Source organism: Micropterus salmoides, unplaced genomic scaffold, assembly GCF_014851395.1.
Source record: "Micropterus salmoides isolate LMB-PRFRI ecotype aquatic unplaced genomic scaffold, ASM1485139v1 Ms_hic_scaffold_3, whole genome shotgun sequence".
Classification (NCBI taxonomy): Eukaryota; Metazoa; Chordata; class Actinopteri; order Centrarchiformes; family Centrarchidae; genus Micropterus; species Micropterus salmoides.
The window spans coordinates 15,596,650-15,624,467 of record NW_024042261.1 but is presented as its reverse complement, the minus strand read 5'-3'; the positions used below and the strand labels follow the sequence as shown (position 1 = coordinate 15,624,467).

At 40.9% G+C, this 27,818-nt stretch overlaps 1 protein-coding gene across 2 annotated transcripts; it reads right to left on the bottom strand.

The window, feature by feature from the left end:
* Positions 1–21: 21 nt before the first annotated feature.
* vaspb (vasodilator stimulated phosphoprotein b) lies at positions 22–27,560 on the bottom strand. Of its 2 annotated transcripts, XM_038693026.1 has the most exons (14): positions 27,090–27,559; positions 13,852–14,023; positions 8,735–8,915; positions 7,469–7,535; positions 5,971–6,083; positions 5,278–5,528; positions 4,862–5,007; positions 3,706–3,757; positions 3,528–3,555; positions 3,374–3,413; positions 3,090–3,146; positions 2,229–2,292; positions 1,555–1,612; positions 22–1,455 (listed from the first exon to the last, which is right to left on the bottom strand). In XM_038693026.1, the coding sequence occupies exons 1-14, from the start codon at positions 27,092–27,094 to the stop codon at positions 1,421–1,423; spliced, it is 1,269 nt and encodes a 422-aa protein (XP_038548954.1). In that variant the 5' UTR covers positions 27,095–27,559; the 3' UTR covers positions 22–1,420. The 2 variants fall into 2 exon arrangements, with proteins under 2 accessions (XP_038548954.1, XP_038548955.1); XM_038693027.1 differs by lacking the exon at positions 3,090–3,146 and having other exon boundaries at positions 27,090–27,560.
* Between the last annotated feature and the right edge of the window lie 258 nt (positions 27,561–27,818).

The window sequence follows — 27,818 nt, the reverse complement described above, 5'->3', positions numbered from 1 at the left end:
AAATGACTCAAGACAAAGTAATGCATTTCAAGAAGCAGCTGTATTCGACTATAAAGGCATTTCTAATCCAGTGTCTCTAAGCTGATTTCTTAATATTTCAGTGTAAAAAGCCTAAACTCTATTAGAAAAAAGAAACAGTAAACCCAAAATAACATTATAAGAAAACAATCATTGGAAAAAGAAAAGAAAAAAAAATCCCCATTCACCAGTCATTTTAATTAAAATAGAAACACAATTTCATTTGCTAACATTTTCCCTCAAAACAAATATATATTTTCTCATATATATATTTATATATTTATTCTCAAGGCAGTTGGTCATGGCCAAATTAATTGACCTCATCATGGCCATTTTTCATGTTTAAAGTTAGAAAACATAGCTAGAATGGAAGAAAATAACTAGCAGAAGCACAGTGTAGGACCACTGCACTGGCCAAAAAATATCTCATTTTGAGTGAGAGGGAATTGTCTGTCAAGGCAGTGTGGCACACAGACACACTTCCTCTGCAACAAGTGCAATGCAAAGAGAACACATTTCTCATGCATCAAAAAACTACAACACACTCCTCTTTCACAGCACTCAAGTTGTCCATTAGATTCCCTTTGCTTGTCTCCTCTTCCTCTAACTTCTCTATCTTGTAGCAGTGAAGGCTTGTGTTGTGTTGTGTAAGTTCTTAGCCATTGCTGGAAGCTGAAAGCCCACTTGCCGGAGAGACACTGCATTAGTCAGGGAGTTGGGGTCTCTGGTCCACCCTTGATTATTGTAGTTTTTCCACCTCCAGCTACCATTACAGACAACAACCTACTAGCAGATGTCTGAACAGAAGTATCTGTAGCGGTGTTTGAGGTTGATCAACTGTTCGCAAACTGAGAGAGAAAGAGGATCCCAGCATGCCAGCATCTTGCTATTACAGTAAAAATGTGACTAATACATTGTCCCTGAATACTGAAGACTGCTCTATCAGTAAATGGTGCATCTCATAGTAGAAGGGAGAAGACACAAGTAGCAGGGTTTCTGCAGAAAAGAGGGTTATGATGAGTACACATGATGACGAATTGGTAGAACAACTGTGCTTGTAGCTTTGTGCTCTGAATTGGTTCAGATGAACAGAACACAGAGGACACAAGGGGACGGGATGAATGAACAGGGGAGAGATTGGATAGATGGGATCACCGTTGAGTGATCCTCAAAAGTGCCGATGGCAATGTGAGGAGGTTCCCTGGGTTACATGAAGTGAATTTGCATGATGTACACACAAGCAAGTATGCTCACATGTGTTTTGTGTAAGAGAAAGAGAAAATGTGTAGGAGAAAAAGAAATCCCTGGGCTACATTGGAGGGCGCAGTGGAGGCGAGGTCCCAACGAGCCTCAACCGCCTCCATCTATCACATCCCTCTGTTACACCTGACACTCAGCAGAACTATGTGCTTCTCTTTTGCAGCTCCTGAATAAAGGCTGTGAAGGGGGAGAGGGAAAAATAAACATTAACTATCCGAAATACTGTATAATGAAGTATTTAATAACTATTAAACTTTTCATAATTTTTAGTCTCACCTCCAATTATTTCCTCCTTGACTTTTTGTAGTTCTTTCCGCACCTCCTCCAGGATCTCCTGCAAATATTGACAGATAAACAGACATGTCAGTCATGGTGACACACTGATTTAGAAAGTGCACACTGATTTAGAAAGTGCATTTACATGCACTTTAGTAGCCAGGTTACTGTAAATCAATGTACACAAGTAGTAGGTCTGTAATCAGATTTCTCACCTACCCCCAAAATATTTTGGAAGCATGTCTTTTATTATTTGAACTGTACTGTGAAAAAAGACATTGTGTCAGTCCTGACAAACGGACCTGTGTAGGCTAGTATGTGTTAGTTTTGAGTCGAGTTTTGAATAAAATAATTTTAAATACAAGGCTCTGTGTAATTATCTCTCCTTTCATCCAGTCTTTGTCATGCACATGTATACTTGTAAAAAGCCAATTAGATTTTTCTTTCACCTGTATACATGGCAGAGAAATTGCATTCTCCAGGAGAAATCTAGCCAAGCAAATCAGGTTTCCCTAATCCCCTATCCCAATTACAGGAACCAGGTTTCTCATTAACATGACATTTAAGAAATCACCTTGCTGGAGAGAGCCTACTCTATACCATTTACTTAAGTTCATGTAATCACACTCATTCAGGTTCAGCTCTTTTGGACAAGAATTTATGTTGCTGCTTACCTGTTTCATTTTCTCTAAATCCGAATCATCTCCCGCATCATTACTGTTGCCTGCAGGCTTTGCCCTGTCAGAAGAAAATAAACAGACAAATATTTTATGATTGTGTTTCACAAACAGCCAAGAAGGTCCATGGCACTGCATTGACAGGCCAACTGTCCATCGATCACATCACCGTTGTACCAGAGGGATGAAGGAATGTACGTACACCCAGAGATAACAAGAGGGTTAACCTCTCTAAGGCTCATTAACATACCTTTCTGAACTGATTTCAATCTTGAGGATGCCAATAATTATTAACACTGGTTTAAATTAAAATACATCTAGCTTGTGCTATTCTGAAAACATAATGTGATTTTGCCAACATATGTACTTGTTGGAATTTATCCACCTTTTAACCACTATAATAACATACACCACAGTATATAGACAAGACAAGCTAAGGCATTGGGTGCCCCTGTAGCTCACCTGGTAGAGTATCTGTACCATGTACTACGCATTTGTCTCTCTTCAGCTGTCCCTAGCTAATAAAAAAGGCAGACAGCCCTAAGCTAAGGCATCAAAGTCAGCTGTGAAATGTAACACAAGAGGACAGCATCGACCCTAGCACTAAAAAATAAAAATAAAAATAAAAATCATAGATTGCACTGTCGGGCTTCTATCATATTTTTCCATTTTCAGAGGTAACACACTCCGCTTGCACACCTACAAGTCCCTTGGGTGCATGATATTCTCTGATCCATTAGATGGTACTATCAACTGTAAATGTGCTACTCCAGTAGGTACATTGAAGTGATGCTGCCCTAACCTGAAGAGAAAAGCAAAGGGAACAAAGGTCATAAGTGAACAGGTCAGCATGTATACCTGGACCCTTGGGACAATGAGGAAGTGGAGTCCATGCTCTTGGGGATGGAGTTATTCCTGTTAGTGAGACACACACATACACAGCCTCCTCTTAGAATGGAAATGGAAGACATCCACACACAAAAGCACACACTTGTCCACAGGTATAACATACTAACATAGATGCACACATGCTCACACTACCGCACTCATACTGAGAGAACTACTCTTACAGTGAGTTTAACACCTGGGGGTTTACAGTTTACTGATGATGGCAGCCTGGAAATAAATGAATCCTGGAATACCTGGTCATTGCCGATTTTTCCCATGGTCTTCTCATGGTGTCTGTAAATAGTGGATAAAAACATGATTTGTTGACATTCATTTTGTATATTATGTAAAATTAATATCAGAATGAATGTAGGTGGAATGCTACAGATAAACATGTTCAGTTCTCACCGCTTTGACCTTGAGCATCGGATTCATCCTGTATAGAAAATAAACAGACTTTTGTTAAGAGTGACTCATCCTCAACTTGCTTCTGTAACTATCCATCATACAGTGTCAGGCCACATATAAAACACTTTTGTTTCATATTGTTTGCAGAATTAAAAATGTGACAAAATTAGACCCTTACATTATCTTGTGTCTTCACAGCTGGCTTCTCTCCAGTGTCTGCAGCTTTTCGCCTGAAGGAAAGAGGAATCCCTAAGTTATACCAGTTAGTTAAATACACAATGTATTTTCTTCAAAGGGTTCCACAGTATATACTGTATTTTAAATAAATGAGTATTAGTCATATTTAGAGAAAGGGCATAAATGAGGATGAAAACTTCTTCAGGGCTCGACAATAATGGTGGCCCGATGGCCCGGGGCCAGTAAAACCTAACGTCGGGAAAGTTGAACTAGCAACTCACTGCAAAAATATTGGTATTTTAAAAAAATAAATAAAATGAAACTCAACCTTGCAGTTGTTTTGCAGCTCTTGGCGCGCACCGATGTCCAATCCAGAGTTGTAGTTACGTGACGAGAGATTGTCAAATGTTATTTCTCTAATCTCAATCATGCGGCAACCTCGGGGTCAAAAGTGAAACCATACAGACGGAACTTAAAGCTGCATTCTCTCTAACGGCCAGCAGGGGGCGACTGCCATCAGAAATAATGGTAAAATGTTACTACTTCTCAGCTGATTTACTACCTCAGTAAACACTTAAATTAGTTTATAGTCTTAGTCGCTAGTTTCAAGTATTCGTCAACACAGCATGATGTTCATTTAGTATATTATGGTCCTAAATATAGGAAAATAGACAATAATGCAGCGTATGCTTTTGGACAGGACTAACTTGTGATTGACAGGTCGCTACCATGGCAACCTGTTCATCAGGATAGAGGAGACTTGTGTCTGCTGCTCTGTGTACATTTTTCATAAACAGTCTGTCAGCAGGAGAGCAAGTCTTGTTTGAGTCTGTTAGTAAGTTTTGTTTTCAAAGTAAATTGTTTTGTTAACCTTTTTATTTGTCATATTTTTAACTGTGATTACATTTTTGTTTATTTTATTTATTTATTTTTATATCCAGGATGTATTTAATAAACGATTAAACACTTTTGGAAGGAGGGACAGTAAAAGTTGTCTTCGAGCCAGTAAGTTTCGAACCCACTGGCCCGGTGGGGCCAGTTGCAAAAAAGTTAAACATTGAGCCCTGTATTTTATATAAAACAAGAAACAGAGTATTTGTTTAATTGAGTGTGGGCACTGTATAGGTTATTGGACTTCCATGTGTGATGTCACCCACCTTCGTGCCAAAATGGCACTCATTTCACCCATCAGACCACCCCCTCCTCCTCCTCCTCCTCCTCCTCCACCTCCTCCAATAGAGGAGGTGCTGACACGGTTGGGGTCAGCTCTGCCTATTGGAGCTGCAGGGACTGCGTCCTCCTGCTGAGGGCAGCAAAAAGCAAAAAGTTACAGAAGAGTTCAGCAGACACTGTGTGTGCATGATGACTCAATAACCACTGACAGAGATGTTCCTGCTTGCAGAGTGGTGATACCTGTATCCAAGATTGCATCAATACAACAGCAGAAAGATTTGCATAAATCAGGAAAGCACATAACGGATTCAATAGTAAGATTTACCTTGACTTTGGCAACAAAGTAACAGGATTATAAATATCCACTAATTTATAAAACAGAGTTTTATTAAGTACTCACCTTGGCTACCTTGCGTAGTTTAGCTCCTGCTAGGGCAGCCGCCAAGCCCCCTCCAAGTCCTCCACCATCACTGCCACCTCCTCCTCCTCCTCCTCCTGCAGCAGGCAGGGGTGGGGCCGGCGGAGGTCCTGAGGGAGGTGGCCCCGGTGGGGGAGGGATGGAAACAGCCGGAGGAGGACCAGGGGGTGGAGGAGGGGCAGGTGGAGGAGGGGGGCCTCCAGGGGCCAATGGTGGAGCTGGAGGAATAGGGACTAAAAAACAGAGGACGGACCATCCGTAACCACTCCCAAACTATTTAGCAATAACAATTGAGTTGGTCATTCACTTAAAAGTAAAACCCGAGACAGCAGACAATCTTGGGAAAAAGGTGGCGAAATCGTCATGAAATTACATTTTTTTTGACACTTTTTTTTCAGCATCACTAGGCTATTATTCCACAATCTGATCGGTCTCACAGTTAGAAAAATAAAGTCTGACACACATGTGTGACCAAGATTTTACTGGAGACCTCTCGCACAGTATGTAAAGGGCCTGAAAGATCCCTCTTATCATAGTGTGTAGGGGCCTTAAGAAATGGTGTTCACTGTGTTCACTTAAGAAATAAAATAAAAGACTGAAATATGAGGAAGTACTAAGACCGGACTGTATAGTAGTTTAGTGCAGTTATGTTGACCAGCCCAGGTGTTTCCTGACCTGCAGCAGCTTGTCTCTCTCTATCCAGTCTCTCTCTTTCCTGACGCTCCCGCTCCAGTCTCTCTCTCTCCTGTCGCTCCCGTTCCTGCTGCTCCAACCTCTGCTGCTCCAACCTACGCACAAATACATATGTAAACATGCTCAAAATAAATCAGTGGATGAACAGCACAGATACATGAACCTGAAAGTTATTATATCTCATTTAGGTGTTATGATTAGGCAAGCAAAAGGGGCATGATGGGTAATGCCAGCTTTATAGTCATCCCCAATTAATGTGTAAATGTCCCATGACTATTTATCAATAACAATTTATCAATTGTTTTTGAACAACTCTATCTAATTATAGTATTTGGCACAGGTGTGGAGAGCTATAATGAGGATCTATATTCACTATAGCGACTTTGGTAAAAGGATGATAGGCTAATCAAAAGCTATGAAATCCACCTACCACTGAAAAGTCCACAGCTGGACATGGTGGCCTAATTCGAACTGCCCCCTCCCCACTCCCCCAACACATCTGCCACTGACAACAGCTGTTTACAGAACAGCACACATACAATTAACACTAAAACTCACTCAAAAATGCATAGGTCCACACACACACGCCCACACAGTGACAGTTACTGTGATTTAAAGCACAGTTGGTCAACTTAGGCAGAGAGGGAGATGACGTCCATCTTTCTTTAAAGAACTATTTCCATACTGGTGAATATTGTGAATCCATGCTCATCAAACCTAAAAGCATCAATGCAAATAATATCCACCAACACCTGCATCTATGCTGGATTTCAAAGGTTTTAAAGGGCTCCCTAAGTCACAGTATATCAGCAGCCACTGGGACAGCTAGTAAACTTGACAGCCAATCACAAAGAATACCCAACATACTACCTTTTTAGGCTAAATGAGATTAAAAAAGATTAATGCCTAGTCTATGCAGGCGTACATGGTGTTACCACAACGGGTCTCGCTGCAGAAACAAATAGATGGAGAGGCGGTGGCAATGATTTGAGAGGTGTCTGCCTTGCTGTCTTTTTAACCTCTAACCTACAGGGGCTGACAGAGGGTTTAGCACTGTCAGGCTAATGCCATCAAATCCTCTACATATGCGTGCGTGCAAACTAGTGCCAACAGGACTACTAGAAAGCCAAGACAGCTTGACTTGCTATTGATTGTTATGCAACTAAACCCAGGGGATAGTTTGTTTCTGTTAGAAACAAACTTCACATGACCTCACAGAACAGCCAACATGTCTTAATGGTAAAACAACTTTTTTTTTAAATTACAAATACTGACAGTGCTCATCTCTGGTGCTGAATCCAGCCTCCAGTGTCATAAGAAACCTGGCAATTATGTCAGGGTTCCCAGACAGAAATACTACATTTTTTGGTGAATCAAGATCAGAGAACATCAAAGGGGATTCACAATAAAGTATGACTGGTTGTTTGTTAGATTGACAAAGAAAAATTAGGTTCCATCTAGAGGAAGTCTAAACAGGTACCTCCGCTGTTGTTCAAGCTCTTCTGGAGAAGGGCCATTTGACACTGGGCGGGGGAGGGTTGCATAGCCTGCCAAAAAGAGAAAACATTCTTAATATATATATGAAAATGATTACAGAATATGGGATAATGAATTGCTGTGAATGGTTTTATCTGCCCATGAACAATTTATGACTTTGTTTTTTGTGACTTCATATCCACACATGTATGTGCTTTTATTGGTGTACACACCATTTCTACCCATGCAGTCAAGTGTACAAAGTCTGAGGACAGTGTAGACAGCCATGATTTGAGGAACCAAAAAGGGTGCTGTACACCAATCATGGCATTTTATGATCTTGAATTGCACCTAGGTTTGCCACACTGTACCAGAGCTTGTACAGTACCACTATTTGTTCATGGATCAACAGATATACAAAGGATCAGATTTTATTTAAATAGCTAGCTGATGTAAACAAAGAGAAAGACTCAGGATAAAACAGATAAACTATGGAAAATTAAGAAAAAGCACTGTAACAACTGCTGGTAAAACATATACTATTAACACATTTTTGCACGATGAAAAATAGTGTTCATTTCACAGAAAACACTGAAATAACTTTCCAATGGCTGAGACATGGTTTATGGCAGAATAAACAGGAGACAATATACACAATAGTAAAGAGGGGAATGAGCCCCTACTCCTGTATATTACATTAGAAAATGATTGTTGTTTGATACCATGTGATCTGACCAAATTTAATTAAAGTTGCAGGGGAAAATGTAAAACCAAATGTTATGTTATCAGATGTTACTATGCAAAACATACCCAGAGCCAGGACAGACAAAGCATAGCACACAAGACAAAACAACACATTTTTTCGCATTTTTTCAGACCACTAATTTGGTTTTCTCATGTGAAAGAATCAGGTTTGCTCCTGAATTGGACGCACTTACCAGGAAATCCGTCATAAGTAAATGCCCAAACAATTCAACGTATCCTGTGTGAGCCCACCAATAACTGGGCTGTTTTTTAGATCTTTCTAGACCAAACTGTTCTGTCATCGTAATAATTTTCCAATCCTAGTGTTTTGTTTGTTAATAATTTGAAGAATTTGTTCATATCTATTCATCAGTTACCATAAAATTTCTTAATTTGGGAATAAGATCAGATCTGTAAGTAGAAAGGCTTTCATGAATAAGGCCCAATCAGTGGAAAGCAAACAGGAAAATCCATGAAGTAGCTACTGATAATGATGGAACAGGGAATCTAGAGAGAACTCAATTACCTGCATCTGCCATAGAGTTAAGCACCTCCAGAGCGTGAGCCATGCCATTGGCAAATAGAGTAGCATCCTCCTTGCTGCCAAAGTTGAGCCCCCACACCTGCCGGGCATCCCTCCACTGGTGGAAATTGGGTGTGGCCTGGTTATACTTGAGACCTCTCACAATTGGGCAGTTTATTACCACCTGGGGAAGAAAGAGGACAGATGAGCAACACAAGGATCATTTTAGTATAGAATGGTGAGCAAAATGAGTACTTGTTGTATATTCAAACACATGGAGACAACTCTAAAGATCAGATCAAAAAAACCATCAAATATTAAACCAATTCCTAACCACCTGGTCAGAAATTTAAAGTAAAAGGAAGGATTAAAGAAATATAGAGCAGCTTCTGAGAGCTGCTGGAAAAACTATTTTAAAAAACCAACAAACCCACATCCCTGCTTATGCTTAAAATTATAGTGTCAGCTTTATTTGTGTTGGATTATTCGAGTTTATATTCCACCCAGCAGGTGGCGTGAAGCCCATGAAACCAGGAGAGGAAAAAAACGTTCTGGGTTTGAATGTTGCCTGAATGTGCTGACGCGCCATTTCACTATTTGTTTAACAGCCTCTGGATTCCACAGAGTAGAGAGGAGGAGAGGAGACCCTGTCAGGGTGAATGTCACAGCAGGCAACATGCACTGAAAAAAAAGAGAGGAGCAAGTTCAGCAGCCACTGCAGATAGTGATATTCCTAAACTCTACACAATCTTTTGACCAGAAACACATTATAAATCTTAATAAAAGGATGAGCATTAATATATTTAAGTGAAAGAGAGAAGCATGTTCAAAAAACCTGAAAATAACCTTAATACCCCAGTTCCACTTGAGTTTTCAGTTTAGTTCAATCTTACAATCAGGCGGGGACGCATAAAGCAAATTGAAAAGACAAGCGTAAAAACAAGAGAACATAGAAGAAGGGAAAGAAATATAGCCATATTCTATCTCATTAGCTCCTCTGTGCTCCACTCAGCAACATACTAAACCAGGCTGCATCTGACACAAATATAGAGTCCTTATTGGGTATCAGGCTTCTCCCTAAATTGTCACAGGAAATGGTTGAACAGGCTAACTATCTCACAGGAAACATCATCCACTTTAAGAACTGTCTCTGGGGAACACTTTAGAGTCCTGAATGTTTAAAGAAGGAGAGAGACACTGAGGCAGTAGGGAGAGCAGGGGCATAGTCAAGAATAGACCCACCCAAACTCAGTTTACCCAACTTTATAACTTGGAATCTGCCCACCTTTATCTGGTGATGTCTGGTGAGTCATAATCTGGTGATAACAAGGAAACCTTCTTTGTTCTCCTTTTCTACCATGCCTGTAGCTTCTAGTGTTTGAAGGACTCCCAACCCTCCGTGACATGTGTGTGCATGCTTAAGACCACGGCAAATTCTTGCCTAATTGTGTGGCAAGCAATTTAACTAATATTATTTTAATATTTTCCAGTTTCTAACAATATAGGATATCCATCTTGACATCCATGTATACACAAAAGGATTTTTCTTTATAACAATCTAACCATCCTTTAATCAATTCTATTAGTTTTACACAAACCAGTACCAAATGTAATTAAACAGAATTGTCCTTTATATGTTCTCTCATTCCCTATTTACAAAATCACTGACAGTAGCTACTGCTACTGACAAGATAAACAAAGTGAACAAACGTGTCCTGTCAAGTTGAGAAATTTCAGCAAGGGAGGGAAAATAAATCTAGTGTGCGTTAGCCTCCCTCCCTCTTCTAAAATTTAGATTTATTATCAAATGAAATAAACCAATAGAGGTGATGCACTCTGCTGAAACAGTGAAATGATGATCTTGGGTGTAACTGACTGATTTTGATATTTAAGGATGTTAAAATCCAATATTCCTTTGTTCCTCTTCTTTTCAGAAACACATAACATAAGCAAAGATTATCCCTAACATTGATAGTGTAGTTATGTTATCTTGGTGAGGTCTCATGACATAGTGTAGTTTGAAAATAAACTTTTTTTATTGTTATAACTCAACAAAAGTACAACTCATTATGAAACGACAATACTCACAACATGATTGAAGGATCCGTCTCACTATTTCTTTAATTGTCATTTATCGGCTGTTATAAACACAAATACCACTAGAACTGCAAGCAGATATAAGCGGGGTCCAAGCCCCCCGCTACAAGCCGCGCCCATCGCCCCGTGGAGGGTGCGCGAGGCAACCCGGGTGCGCCGCTGTGGCTTCAGGGGCCCATGGTGAATAAATGACCAGAGTTTGAAATTAAAGGAACTTGTGGTTACCGAGATGTAAAATGAATGTATGTCTATGGGAGTGTTATGATATATGATTAATAATGCCAGCTAGAAACCGATTGATACCAAATTACATACAGCCACTTGGGAAGCCTTAGCAGAGGTATTTCAGCTTCGGTTATAGCGCCACATTCAGGCAGAATTGCACCAGATTTTTCAGGTGTCATCAGGGCCCCATGGGGAATGAATGACCCAAATTGGGTATCAAATCGGACATGTGGTTATGGAGATATAAAATGCATACAAGTCAATGGGATATTTTTTGATGTCTTTAATCTGCAATAACAGCGCCACCTATGGGCATATCAGGATCAACTTTGGTGACTGGAAAAAGTTGATCCTGAACAATTCGGCTCAAGTTTCATGTCAATGGGACTTGTGGTTATAGCGGAACAAATATATCCTGTTAAATAGCGCCACCTAGGGGCTAATTGCACCACATTTTGCACAGCCACTCAGCAAGCCAAGCCACATTAGTGCACAAAGTTTGGTGTTGATCAGCCATTCCAAACCTAAGATATCACATCACTTCCTGTTTTTAGGGGTCCAAGCCTGAGTGTAGCTGGGAACCCGCAAATGCAAGGCATCGTGGTTCCCAGTACCAGCGGAGCTGGAGCGTTTTTATTCTTCCAATTCTTTTTATTCTTCTTATTCTTCTGTACATTTTGGCCTAAAAGTGATACTGCGGCCTAGACGGTAAGTGCTAGAGACGCGAAACTCACAGGGTAGTGCTGCGTTCCATTTACCTCGGAAGTCGGAGGTCGGAGCTGGGAATGACGTCACACCCAAGTTGACGGCGTTCCAGTTAACAAGTCGGAAAACCTTGCTCGGCCAGCTGTTTGTTTACAACTAGCCAGGTTAGCTATTGATACGACGGTTGATTTAAAAAAAAAACAAACAAAAAAAAACACATTGTGCGGTATTTACTCATACTAAACACTGTAGCAACACGTCCACAGACAGCTGTTGGACAGCACTTTATGTACAAACATTTATATGAGTCACAAGTACACAGAAGTGCTAATAAATAGTATAAACTACAGCTTTCACTAACTGTTGATACCCCGACAGCCATTCTCCCGACTTCCCAAGTCGGAAATCCGACTTCAGTGGGCATTCCTGTTGAAAGTTCCAACTGGGAACTCGGAAATTTCGACTTCCCATGTCAAATGGAACGCACCATAGGTTCACACCTATCAGACGACGGCAGGTGCAAATATTTGCTCACTTCTACCTCTAGGGGGCGCTACAACTCCTCCGAAGGGTCATGTCCGATCGGCACCAAACTTGGCACAGACAAGCTGATAGGTTTGTAGAGGAAAAAAATGTCCCAATTATAAGCTAACAAATGTGAAAAACGCTAAAAACAGATAGATTTATCTGCAATTAGTTCATATCGGCCAAGCTCCATTCAATAGGTCACCATTTTTTTTGTAATACTGGAGCAAGCAGTACTTGTGATGTATTGCTGGTACACAGTCATGTGCATCAAAGTAAATGAAAAAGTCACAGAGCAATTGACAATAAGCCTTCTTAGGTATCTCCAATAAAACTATCACAGTATATAAAGTAGGGATGCACCAAATGTTCGGCCACCGAAATTAATTGGCCGATAATAGCAAAAAAAGCACTTTCGGTGTTTTCGGCCTAATACGTCAAAAGACCATCAAAACACTTACGGTGACGTGTCGGCATGGTGGAAGAATTTTAGTGTCCAAGAAAGACGCAAAAATAGCTGTTAGCAGACACTGTTCTGCTGAATTGTCTCCTAGCACATCCACTTCATCTGTGGCTGACTTCTTAGAAAAGGCAACAAACGGCCTGACCCGCTTTGAGTGTTTCTGTCACTCATTTATTGAGAAGACATTTAAGCTAGCCACACCTACATTTAGAGTGCACACTTATTTATGCCTTTATGATCACTGAAACGGACCAGAGCGAGCTGACAGGCAGGTTAACGACTTTATCCTGTCATTTTCTCTCTTTAACTTTAAAGACGAGTGTTGCAGTATGCAGTCCTACCTAAAGAGAGGCTATGAAGTCTTCATGTTACGCGATACAAGAACCACGTACAACATTATTTATCAAACTGGGTCGGGCATGACGAATTCAGCGCAAGGATACACACGTGACAACGTCTGGTTTTCAAAGTAACGTGTCTCTACAGTATGAAAATAAGATTAATTGGATTATTCACAAAAAATATAAAACATATTACATGTGTCCATTAAAAGTAAATGGACACATGTAATTTACCAGTTTACCTCTTGGGCCTCGGACCCACCCACCATAGTCTCTCCAAATCCTGTGGGAAACACTGAGTAAAAAGCACATTTTGACTATTTAATTTATGCAATGGTAAAAAAAAAAAAAAAGGCATAATTAATGGAATGGTACTTGTTTGGTATTCGGAATTTTTTTTTTAAATTATATTGAGCTTCGGCCAAGAATTTTCATTTTGGTGCATCCCTAAAGTAAATATTCTCTATAATCATCCAGCCTTCCTGTGTGGTATCAGATTAACAGTGTTATTGTGAAAAAAATAGACACATACAAAGACAGACTGTGTCAAACTTACTTGCTTACTCATTAACCCTTAGTCATCCACATGAGAGCACAGATGGCCACGGACCACATCACAGACAGAGATGAATGAGCTACATACAAACACGCACGTGCAAAACTACATACACTCACACTTGTAGAGGCAAAGTCACATAGTTACACATGTCCCAAACACACAAAGTTTGTCAGACACAAAGCGAGCCCAAAGCTGGGAGAAGTACCTGCTGGTCCGTCTGCATCTTGCGTCCCACTACCCTGAAGGCATTGTTGGTGGGGTTGTGGTAGATCTGGACTCTGCTAAAGGACTGGGGTCCAGTGCCTGCCGGCAGCCACTTCTTATTGCCATCATCATAGATCATCACAGTGGCCCGAGCCTGGCAAATACTCGACTCACTGGAAGACAGAGAGCAATTTTGTTATTCTTACAAAAAAAAAAAATGTACTGGCAACAAAGCTTCTCATTCTATGGAAAAAGGCTTTCCTTGTAGCCATAAAGAAAAGAAATAAGCTTTTGTGCAAAGCATGTACCCAAGAGCAGGAAGTACTGGAAACTGTAAAATGAAAGAAAAAAAAAAAATATATATATATATAGTAACAACAATGAACCATTTGTGGTAGTGATTGCACACCACTGACAAATGAATGAGTCACTTGACTCAAACTTGTTTGCCACTACAAAGATGTGGTATATTTTTTCTGGTGTTAGCCCTGAAGATGTATGGCGATTGATAGCCTTGAAGGGCAATGTCTTGAAGATCCTGACAAAGACTCCTATTTCTTATTTAGTTTGACTTGTGAGAGTGACAAGTACTTCAAACTCAGTTTTGGTGAATCCAATAATTGTACACTTAAGAACAAGTTTAAAATTGAGCTGAAAACAACAAGATATTACTATTGATTTATACAATTATACAATGTCTAATGACAAATTACATCGGCGGGGCGCCAGGCTTATCAATTTAATGTATGATGTGTTTTTTTTCTCTTTAATTTAGACTAAAGACTTTTGTTTAAACACAACTTAGATTATGGTATGTAGCGTGGACTGCAGCAGGAAGGGAAAAATGGGGGGGTTAGGACAAACTGGATAAACCGGATGGACAAACAGATCACAAACACGCAGTAGACTCCCCTATAAATAAACAATTTTAGAGATGAGATGTGGAGTGTTGCGGGTGGTGGAGTTTGTCAAGTTGTCAGTCACAAAGAGCTACACCACACTCTTGGGTCAGGAATCACAATTAGAGCTGAAACTACTGCTGTTTTTCAACAGCATCAACCAGCATACCATTTTCTTGATTGCTCTATTAAATGTCAGAATACATTTAAAAAGTCTTCAAAAATCATTTTGCCAGGCCAACAGTTTAAAACCCAAACAAATTCAATTTACAATGACATAAAACACAAAATCAGCAAAAACCTCACATTGGAGAAACTCACACTGATAAATCGATTAGCAAAACTGTTCCCCATTAAGTTTTGTGTTGATAGACTAATCAATTTAATCATTGCAGCTCTAATCACATTTGTGTAACTGAAGCGTTCAAAGAGTAGATCATACTTCCCACCTCTTGTTGACATATATATGAGATGGGAAGTGAAAGACTAAGAGAAGGAATACAGCCAAGTGTTGATTTGAGAGGAGAAAAAGAAATTAGTTTGATGCCAAACAAGATGGGAAGCGAGACAACAATAGGGGCTGACAAAGACAGGAAGTCGTGCCGCCAAAAAGACGAGGCTCTGGATTCTTCCACCTGCTCTACATCAACCTCCACCTGAACACACTTTGCGAGAAAACATGTGCTGTGAGTTCATTGACAAAACATTATTTATAGTTCCATGCAGGCAGAATACACACAAGTTACAACACATTCAGGAATGCCTGCATGCATGCAGGTTTAGGTAGCAGAGTCAGAGGCTGCAGTGTGCGCATTTTAGACACTGGGATCTAAAGATAAACAAAACGTTACCACAACAAAGGCCCATACATGTATAAGGGATGAACAAATTGGAACTAGTTCAAAATAATAACAGCAAGTATAGAACGTAGAGACACGCAGAGATGAAAAAATGTGGCCAACTGTCGATTATATGTTCTCCTCTCCTTATTTGCCCCCATGCTCTCCCCATAGTGCCCTAATCCATCTCTTCCACCTCTCCCCCTTTCCCTCCATCTGTCCCGCCCGTGATACAATCTGCTACTTCCTGTGACACAGCACCAAAGCCACAACCTACTTCCTGCTGACAACACTGCCTAATAAGGATAGCCTCCCTTAGCCTGAACAATCGATGCGCACGCGCACACACACATACACACACACACATAACTGGACATTATACCAACTGGAGAGAATAATGAGCAAAGAATTAGGATTTGACAAAGAATTAAGTGTTTGGGATGCTCCTCTCCAACCAGCAACTACTCAAAATTTTAGGCCTACAAATATCCCTATAAACTGTTCGAGTATCCCTGGTAGAAGCAGTGTGTACTTTTTAGCGTTAGCTGTAATCTGTCTGTTGTTTTTCACAACACATCAAATAACTGTGGGTTTGCTGTCAATCATAGAAAAGTGCATTATATAAACTTCAAACGCCTTCCCGTGATTGTGTTATCTGGCACACGTCTTATAATAATTATGTCCTGCACTAGACTTATATTTTGGCAACAAATCTGGCAGCAACAAACAAGTTCTATTTTAATCTCATTAGTTTTAAGTAATGCGCGTCTGCATTTTTAATGGTCAAAAAGCGCACATTCCTCTTACTTATATTTCAGTAGAGAGGCATGTAATGAGGAGGGATTTAACCTTGGACAATGTTTGGACAAGTTAGAAGTGCTGAGGGAGAAAGAACTTCTAGTATAAACAAAAATGTGTAAATACAGATAGTGGTGGGATTTGGGATCAAACTGAGGTTGGGATCAGCATAAGAAGTTATATTGTAATTTCTTGATTTTGTGTGCTGGGATGTGCCTAACAAAAAGGTCATACATTGGTTGGGCTGGAGTAGTGGCTGATTTTAGCTTATTATCATATCAGCTAATAAATAACAAGAAACTGCAGTAGAGAAATAGAAAAAGAGAAGAGAAAGTACAGAAATGGCAAAGATATGTTTGAGTCTGTTGTGCCATTTGAGTTTGTCTGCCAATTAGCACTGACATGCACTGACATGCACTGACATGCACTGACATGTAACATGTGCACTGCCAGTCAAGGCAGATGGCCGCCCACCCTGAGCCATGGTTCTGCTCGAGGTTTCTGCCTCTTAAAAGGAAGTTTTTCCTTGCCTCTGTTGCCTAGTGCTTGCTCTTGGTGGGAACTGTTGGGCTTCTGTAAATAGCATCATAGAGTACGGTCTAGACCTGCTCTTTTATGAAAATCGCTGTGAGATAACTGTTGTTGTGATCTGGCGCTATATAAATAAAATTGAATTGAAATTTAATTGAATGTCGAAAAATGTAGGGAAAAAATGTCCCACTTAGTACATACATTGGTCAAAATTATTTTTAAAAACTACTTTAAGAGTAAAAATTTTATGCATTGAGGCCGATCATATCATGTACAGTAGGATGCTTGTAACTCAAATATCTATGGGTATTAGCCTCAAAATCCAATATTGTCTGGGCTCCAATGACTCAATGTTGAGTGTATGCAATAATATGACATGGTCTGTCACAGTCTCTGGGGATGTATAGGCTATATCCCTGTGGGTTGTTACTGTAATATTTTGGATATGTGGTTTTAATATTTGAATTCAAATGAAAGGGAACAAAAGCCACACATAGGAAACTAATTCATCTAACTATTTTGACAACAGCATATAAAGAAACAAGGGACGCTCTAGAAATGGGGACAACGTTGACAGTGGCCTTAAATCCACCCTCACTGCCCATCGGTCACTTTGAGCAGGCTAAAACCACGTCGGGTTGGATGGATAAATACGGCAGCGTTCTCTGCCCTGCACATCAACAGCATGGTTGATGTAGATGAGATCAGAGTATGGGAACTGGGAGGGGACAGAGACATAGGACTGGGAAAGGTATGCATATTTAATGGAAGAGAAAGTGAGGGCTCAGGAGTGAGACTGAGAGTGAGCAGCTGCATTATTGATAAAACTATGGACACTGAGACTCTAAAAGCATGTGTGGCACACGCGCATGAAGACAGGGACTTGCACACACCCTTGCACCTGTCAACACGTGTGCCCAAGTGCTGACCCGGTCCACTCAGTACAGAAGGCTGCAGAAGAGTCACGGTTGGGTTTGACTGTACTGTGTTTTAGTACTGGAATAAACCATGACAGGCGCGGTCGTAAACAATCTATTCCTGTTCTTCCTCACACGACGACCACCAGTAGTAGTTGGCTGCAGAGCTAAGCTAACTAAGAGACGAGGTTTTCTACTAAGCACAAATAGGTCACTGGCTGATGCTCTGGGATGGATTTGAGTCACCAACCTTTAAAATACCTCCAGCAAAGGACTTACTTAATACAAAAGAGGGCTGCCTTGAGCACAGCAAATTATCACCAGGATGATATGCAAATTGCCCACCTGCATATAAAAACACTTAAAAAACAGAACTCAGTCTGTCTTCACTTGTCGTTATTACAGCCAGAGTCAGTTCCTCCCCCTTTCCGTGGTTTCTTGGTCAGTGATGGGTTAACAGGAAACCGCAGTGCACGGCCAGGGCACATGCTCAGTTGGAAATGTCTGTATAAGGCTGTGCTCTAAGAGCTTTTCCCCAATTGTGCTGGCAAGTACAGTCAGGCCCAGTGACACTTCCCTCCCCCTCCCCCTCCTCCTCCGTTTACCTGGCCCTCCCACCATACTCCTCTGCCACTCCCTACTTCCTTCACCGTTCTCTCTGAAGCAACTGATTTAACTATGTAACAAGATCAGTCGAGAGATGCCTTTTGGTGGCATTCATGCTGTATATTACAAAATACTGCCGTTTATGATATTTATCCATCCATCTATATCTATTTATATATCTATATATCTCTGTCTATCTCTATATATAGCATGGGGATAAGAAGACAGAAGTTAAAGTAGATGGGTACATCATCCTGTGTATCATGAAATAGTTTTACAAAACAAAATAGCATACATGACATACAGACATTAGTCCTGAGGCTGAGACAAGACACACTGAAGCTACACATTGTTGTCTAGACACTGCATAGAGTAATGCCATTTGTCTCTTCATCTATCCCTGGCTCACTGTTCCTCCTAATTCACTCAGGCTTCTTTCTCCTCCAGGAGTTCATAATGCCACTATATGAAAAGTCTTTTTTTCGCCCTCACAACTACTGCCAACTATCACTTTCTAATGATGTCCAGACTTTTTGAGTTATTCTTGCCTTCAGGAACACGCGTCTTTCTCTGTGGTCAACAGACAGTAAAGGAGACTGAAACCTGCTCTAACTCATTCACGGCATTTGACAAGCTATTGCAATCGAACAACAACATCCATGCAGCTTCATTTCTCACGAATAGACACATTTTTCGCAGATTTGAATATGATTTGCACCCAAGTCACAGCTAATTATGAAAAATAAGATGAGTAACAGGTAGCAGTAGGTGGCTGTGCTGCACCTCAGTGGAACAAACATTGATTCATCTTCTTTCCCTACAGTAAAACATCAAATTAAACCAGACATAGAATAACAATAAGTCATTTGTGTCTGCGTGTGTAACCAAACCACTTCCTCCCTGTCCCTCACATTTCTCAGTTGATGGTCACGCATTATAAATTTTGATAGTGAAAAAAAGGAATTCATTTAAATGACTGTTTAGGGTGCAGAAGAACAACGTTGTATACTTTTCCAGTCTTCTCGTATGTTTAAGTAAACTGAAAATTATTTGCTGCAGATCAAAAAAAATTAAATTTGAGGAAATGAAATCTGGGCTTGTGAGACTGTAGATACACACTCATTCATAAGTGAAGAGTGAAACTTTCTCTTTCGCACATAGCAAAAGCACGTGGATAGTTGAAAACAAGACACACGTGGGAAAGTCATCTTCCAGACTCTCACACACACACACACACACACACACACACACACTACAGACTGAAGTAAGAAAAGGAAGTATTAGTTGAAAAGAGGCATAGGAAAGGTCATAATGGTGTTAAAGTGCTTGACCTCTGATGCTAACTAGGATATGGGGAGTCCACTCAATAGCCTGTTGATTCCAGCCTGGTCATCTGACAGTACACTGTCTTCAAACCACCCGCGAGCCATCTATACGGATGTCAGCGACGGTTAGCTGGGCCCACAGGACTCTGAAATCATTCTCTCTGAACAACATACATCTCATGAAACTTCTCATGTCGTTATTTCGTGACTATCACTGACTGTAAATTGAGGTGCAAGATAAGCTTTAAAACGGCAAAGTACAGTTACTGTTGTTCCCATAAATGTTAATATGTAGCCCGACGCCCAGACTCAAACTTCCCATTCACGCAGCTTATTTTCGTAATATATGAGGTGGATGGAGAATACAAACTGATTCACGAAATTATTGAGTATTCTGCCCGAGGTGGTCATATGAAAGTAGCAAAGGACATATCCAGCGGTTTTATAAACTATAACCTAAAAAAGGAAAGCAAAGCACTCATTAAAGGGCCAAATGTTATTTAGAAATAGCCTTTCGAAGGTTTCAATGAAATGTTTTAGATTTTTAGAAAGCAAGCCGTTTTCTTATATTAAAAACTTCAGCTTTTAGAAGGTTAGGGCTGGAAAGGGAAATCTCTACTAGCACTCCTTTGACTTATTCCTCTACTAACTTCCCTCCCTCTTTATTTGTCCTTTTCCTCATGCCTGTTTCTTCTCACACAGGTCCTAGCACGCTGCTAAAGCACACAAAGACACACACACACACACTTGCTGCAGGCTACTGCTTTCTGCCTCCATGAGTCAGTGAACACAGAAACAGGCATCCAGGCTATTTCAGCTATTCTTAAGCTCTTCTTCTCAATATCTTTGTCTGAATGAAGTCAGACATCTTCAGCTGAAACTCCTCTACCAAAACAATCCCTCAGCATTCTTTGAGCAATGACTCATCCTTTGCCTGGCATCGTTTAAATCGAGCATTGTGGAAAAGTTTGGCCACGAACTTTCACAACTTTTGTTGTGTGCCCACCTCAAGAACGGTGATGAATTCCTTCCTGCTGCTGAAGCAGTCAGGCAGCTGTGTGTGTGTGTGTGTGTGTGTTTACGTATGTGGTCGGGGGACAAGACAGGCACACTAAATTCCCATATTTGGAACCATCTCACCTCTGTCCTCCTCACTGAGCTCAATTCCTTTTACAGGTTGGAGCACATCCTCCTCAACTCGGGCCAAGGAGGAGGAAGGAGAACAATCCACTGAGGGAAAAACTCCCTCCCTCTTTCTCAGCTGCTCTGACTTGAGCACTCTTTCATTTGCACCGAGCGCCCGAAGTTGAGAAAAGAAAAAGCAGAGGAAAGGAAGAAGGCAACACCTAGGCATATTTCCTGCTTCTCGCTGGCATTGATGCATGAGTGTTTAGACTTTGACCTTACATTTGTCTACTTTGCAGATAGTGGCTACTTGGATAATAGTCAGACCTGCTAATTTTTAGCCCGCTTGCACTCCTTTCACTCCGCACTACTTTGGTTAACTCTTTCAAAACCCAGCGACAGTACAACACACAACACCAACAAAGCTAACTGTCCAGCCATCAGCCAGACACAAAGTTTATGATGAAAAAAACTGAAAATCAAGACTTTGAGCGCCCAGGAAGACCTTGGCAATTCATTTTATCTTCTCACATGTGAAAGCTTTGCCTTTAACAACAAGTGAGGCCTGTGACTTGATAACTGAACAGATAACTGAAATTGTTGCACTACCCAAGCAAAAAGCAATGACAATAACAGACACAAACTGGCCAACCTACATAGAGATATTTGTTCTGCTACTGACTGAAACTATGTACAAACAAAACAGCACAAGTTACATTCAGGCCAATGTTCACCCATGACTGAGCGTTGAGCATGAACTAATTTAAACAGATGACTCTTTAACAAAAGGATAGCCCTCTTTTGAATACTCAATTGACCTCAGCATAAACTTCCCATATGAAACTTGTACTATTCAAATCGACCATACTGCCACTTAAACAAAACGGACGGGCAGAGACAGAGTGCAGCAAAAACTGTTTCTCTAAACAAGATTATGTGTGTGTCACTGTTCATGCACAAAAATGTCAACCATGCAGAAAATCATCCAGTCTTTAACAGAAGAAGTCAAAAGAGGTTCTTGGTTCTCCTCTTCGGCTTGTCCTTTTCTGTTTAGTTCTAAAACCTAAGTACATATCTGGTCAAACTTTTCTCTGGCAATGTTATTTTTCCTTACTATCCAGGGTTCAAGTGGTACCTAATGATAATGCAAGGAAACTGCGGCCCAGAAAGTCATCTGCTGGGCTTCAATCAACATTATCCCAGAAATGTGATATTAACATCCAAGGACTTGAAAGATAAGAATGTTTAAGATGGCTGACGACAGCAGCATAAAGCAGTTTTTATACTAACTGCCATCCATTACTCCATTAAACAATTGACCCCTGATGAACTCAGTGTATCTTTGTGCCCATTAGCAGTGCTGATCATACAATATATCACTCTAGCCTTTCTGCCCACAACAAGCTTCAATTTCACTATCTAGTTAGGCCCAGGCTCTCCATCAGCTGGGATGATGTCACTCTGTTGGGTTTGTGTCTTTTACTTCAATCGGCCACTGTAGAGCAGTTTGTTCTGCTTGGTTTCACACTGCATGATGTCTAGATCTTTGCCAGAAGAGAAGTCATACAAGCTAAAAATACTGACCTCTAAATGCCCATTCATTCTTATCCTGGTTTCAGACCTTCCCGATTCGCCATCCACATCTCAGATTTGTTCAGCGATTTATGTGTCCGGTGTTGTGTCCACTGAGGCTATTTCCACTGGCTGGAGAGACAACTGTCCAATCAAAGCTTCGTAGACGGGATGAAAAGTAGGGATGTCAGAAAAATGGCGACATGCGTGGATGAGATCAAGGCAGCTGTATAGGTTGTTTAGTCAACTAACAGATATCACAACTCTAAAAACAACATATTTCTTACTTAACTGCTCCTATACCACTACCATGGCTTCTGGTGTGGCAGAAAATGGCTGTGGCAAGACAGTAAGTCAGGTGTTCCTGACTGAGATTGGCTCTCCTATCTTATATTTTGCCCTACTGTTTAGACCAAGGTAGGTTCCCTTTAATGTGTCTACTTCTTGTTTTGTCTGACCAACAATCCAGAACTGAAAGATATTCAACTGACTGTATTAAACAGAAAAGCAACAAATCGTCACATCTGAGAAGCTAGAAACCAGGAATGTTTGGAAATTGTTGCCCGATAGTACACTGTATCAATAATACTCTTTCCCACTACACTCCAAGTTTCCCAGGACAAAAGATTCACTTTCAAAACCCCAAGCTTGGTGAACAACTAATTAATATGGGTGACACACAACCAACAAGCTAGTTAGGCTAAAGGTTAGGTTAAAAATAACAGATCACAGGAGAAACAATACCATACAGAGAGAGCATAGGCACAATTAAACAAGAAAAATGTCAGCCACTATCAAGGAAACTGGATTTGTCACCAAGAAGACAATAGTACGTTTTGTATGTTGAGCAACTCCTGTAGCAAAGCGTCTAATCCAAGAGGCAGGCTGGCATAATGGCCTATTTATGAGTATGAGAGGTGGGAGGACCGAGAAGGGTAAATTGTTTCTGGGGAGAGGGTTGCAGTGACTGGGTGTTGTGGGAGACAAACTCACAAAGCAAAGACCTTTTAATAATAGAGAGTGTGGAGTGATGAAGCATACGGGCTTTGTGATCATTTAGTCACACCAACTGTACAGCGACGCACTGAGGAGTCTTTTGAAGTGCATATCAACATGCAACTCTTTATGATGCATGAAATAAAGCCATTATTCTTAATCCATTATAGATAAGAATTCCCACAAGCACACCCCAATTTCCTCAAATTGTTATTGCTTCTGGGGCGCAGGGGGTAAGTCTGGATATTAGGAGGTCTTTGGTTGAAAAACAAATTTAAATGGGCTGCTTTTATGTTCACACTATAAAGTGCAATAATTGCGGGTATGCAGAATGTCTCTCATGTATTCGGGTCTAGTTTGCAAAAGACAATGAAGGTGAGTCAGTAACAAGTCTGTTTAGAAGAATGCAGTGTAGCTTGAACCATAAAATATCAACATTAAAGTAAATAGAGCGGATCTTACAGTATTTTTTTGCCTAATAGTTTGAATTTAAAACTAGATTTTAGGGAGTAACATTGATTGCAAACAGTGTGAAAGTCTGTTTAGACTCGGACACTGATATCAGACTTCAAAAGGACACCAAAAAGAAGAGACTGTGCAAGGGAATTGGGAGAACAAGTGGAAAAATCAGCATCCCAACACACCAGACACACTGCTATGAACATTACACAACACCATGGCATGAACACACTGCTAACGCCACACCGGTGAGTTTCATCTTGTTATCCTTACATGGACATATGCAATAATATTGCTAAATGCCTTAAATAACAGCTACTGGCCTGTTGGGACATGAGGTCAACAAGTTGAACACTTGCTAGAGAACGATGATATGACAGCTAAACTGCAAAGATCACTGCTTGAGCTGCATTCCTTTCCATTTACTACCAAGGCAGAAAAAAAGCTGGGGCCGAGACACAAAGGAGACTGAGGGGGAGGCCATTTCTCTGCTTTTAAGGCTGATCAATAAAATGCTCATGCAAGAGTGTAAGGAGAAAAGCGGAGCCCAGTTTGGCATCGCTTCCGGGCATGCAGAGCTTCTAAACTGAGCACTGGAAACTTGCAAATAGTGTGTTGGGGGTGGTGATGGCACAGTGGATAAGACGCATGCCTTTGATGTGAGAGACTCAGGTTCAACTCCCCACCGTGACATGTCCACTAATGTGTCCCTGTTGCTCCAGAGGCATGCAACCTCTGACATATATAGCAATTGTAAGTTGCTTAGGATAAAAGAGTGAGCTAAATGTAATAAATTTTATGTAATGTGTTAAGCAGACGCATTACACCTGTCTGCGTGTATGCTCACGTCATGTGTATTAATTCTTGGCAGCCATACTGCCAGTGTCAGACAAGTCTTTCAGCCACAGAGACCCAGTCAGTGAATCACAGTGGGAGTGAAACATAGTGGGAGACAGGAGTCACCTTTGACAATAACAGTGGATTATAATGCAGATGGATGCACTTCCTTTGCCACCTAACCAAAGGATTAGATAGTGTGAAATGCTGATACAGTGCGCTAAACAAAGTCATTGTTCACCATAACCACAAAAATGTGGAAGGAAATCAGGGAGGGAAGTTTGTCAGCATCATCAGTGAAATTCTAAAATGTCCTTATTAAAACTGTGCACAAAAAAAATTTGCGTGTGCCTCTTCTCCAAATTTCACAAAAGCATCCTTTTTTATTTGGGAGCATCTGCATCCAACCAACAGATGTGCAGTGAAGGTGGTCTGTGGAGCGGAATAGCCTGACGTAGCTACTGAAAGATTGGATGCCTTACTGAACCTTTTTTCTCAACCGGGTCAAATTGTTCAAATTTTGACCAACTCACTGCGCTCCTGTGTCAACATTCACATACCACAGTGACAAATGACAATGAACATGAGTGGAGCTGCTTTCCAGTCTTTACCTATTATACAAGGTGACGTGACATGAACTGCCACAATGGAGGGCCAGCAGGAGCAGGATCCAGATAAACTGAGACCTACAATTATCACCCATCAGCTACTAGGAGACACCACTTTGAAGTGAACATAAGCAGAAATGCCCTACACTTTAAAGTTTACATTGTTGGTTTTTGGTGCAGTCTAGTTGCTGCAATTGTTTATGGTTGGAGAAGTGTTTTTTGAGCACAGCTGAGCCCTTTGACAATAAAGCACTTTGCTAATCTCACTGTATGATAATCATTTTATTATGTACCATGTGTTGTGGGACAGTGTGTTGTCAAGGCGCTGTGTTCATCTGTGTGTCTGCCAATAACTCTTGTTATTAAACAGGTGGGCTTACAGCTATATCCAACAGAAAAATAGATGCCATTTTATCTAAAATTCTATTATTTCTTCTGCTTTGCTAGCTAAAATTCATTACGTAAAGTATGCTGCCACAGTAATCTTTGCTGATTATTGCATTAACTTAATTAATGGCCTCATTAGCAGGGTATGTTTAATGCATTACTGTGACTGTGGCAGGATTTCAGGCAGCTCAATTGACTCATGTTACTACTGTAATCAAGGTTCCTATGTTGAAATATGCGCAAAACAAATACAAACCCGGAACCAACCCAGGTGCCAAGCTGAGATATTGTTACAAAAAGGGCCGCGCAATAGGTTTGAGATTAAGAACTAGTCACACAGGTTATCAGCCCTGCGTCGCTGTACCTCAAGGTCCAGAATTAAACTTACATTTGCCAAGCTGTCAAACGACAGAAGTTGCTCCTTGACATGAGTGGAGTGCTACTATGTTTGAATGTGAAGGAATGAGGAAAAAGAAAGAAGTCAACAAAGAGAAGAACCAACGAGGAGTGGTGGCTTCAAAGCGCCTAATTGCCAACTGCACAGGCTGTGACTGGAAGTGGAATTTGTGGACATGAGCTATCCACAGAGCAATTTTTTTCCGGGTGCAAACCTCTGTACTCCCAGAGGGAGAAAAATAATAGAAGAGGGATAGGTTTTAATGTGTGGCTGTGGAATGCATGACATGATATAAACAGCAAATGCATCTGAAGGAGGACCCTGTGTAGAGAACAATCAACCCTGTAGAAGTGCCTTTGAGCAATGCAATGAATCCCTTCCACATGCTCTATAAATTGCCCTGACCTTTGAATTTAGTTATTAACACATGCAAACCTTTGTTCATCTATGAGGTTATTAAATCATCCTTTTTTTGCATGCTAGTGGTTTGATTTAGGCACAAGCACAATAAATGAACTGCTTAAAATAAGGAAAACAAAAGTGTTTGAAACTGATACAAAACTATGCTTTTGTCATCTGACCTGCTCAACAACCCCAACTTGTGAACAGGTAGGGCTGGGTTTTCAGTATGGCTATGCAAACAAGAATGCTTTCTTGTGCGCAAACCATCAAGTTATTCAGTAGCAAAAGTCACAGAAAACCTGCTCCACAGTGACATGTGTGCCCCTGTAGTAACACCAAACACAGTCAGAAGCCCGAGTTAGTCCTAAGTGAGAAGCACGATTTAATGTGTTAGAAACAACTGCTGTGGCGATTAAGCACACTCCAAAGAGACATTACAGTGTCAGATTTGAACAGTCGCCTTTGTGAAACTAGTGGCCGAAACACATACTGTAGCCTGGAAACACAATGAAGATGAAGGGATTGGAGCCGCTTTACCCACCTCATTGTTCGGCCAGAGTGGAGGTCCTCTCCTCTTAGGCAAGTTTGGCTGACTTCAGAGCTGAAGCCCGGCTTTAAAAGTCAAACTAGTGAAATAAAAAACTGAGAAAATTCGACCAAAAAAGCGCATCTACACCAGTCTATGATCTACACCCGCAAACGGGGTAGCCACTAGCGGAATAAAGAAGCACACCTCGACGATTTCCTGGTTGTGTGAAGCGGGAGAGGAGGAGGGGGCACATACAGTAGTGGTGCGGGCTTGTCAACTCCAATCACTATCCCACATTGGTTTCTGCGAGCTAGAGGTGAAGCCGAGAAGAAGCGGGGCTACACCAAAACCACAACTTATCTTATCACACTTTGAGTTGGTTCAACGCTCTGTTTCTGGAGATTAAACCCGTGTGTTTGCGCCAGACTTTTCCCCGCTCCCTCCGTCGGTCGGTAGCCTGTGTAAATTCATTGGAGTCTGGCCCAACCCGCCGGCTTCAAAGTAGACTACAATCCCATGATGCGTTCATGTACACCTCGTAAACCCCCCAATTCAGTGTGTTTAAATCAGGTTTCCTTGACTCTTCTTGTGTGTGACCTATCTTAGAAGTCTAGCAGTGGAAAGCTACAGAGACTGACATATGAAATGTGATAACCAGTGGTGGAAAGTAACAAATACAATTATTCAAGCACTGTTCCTACGCACACATTCAAGTGTTTCCATTTTCTGCTGCTTCTACTC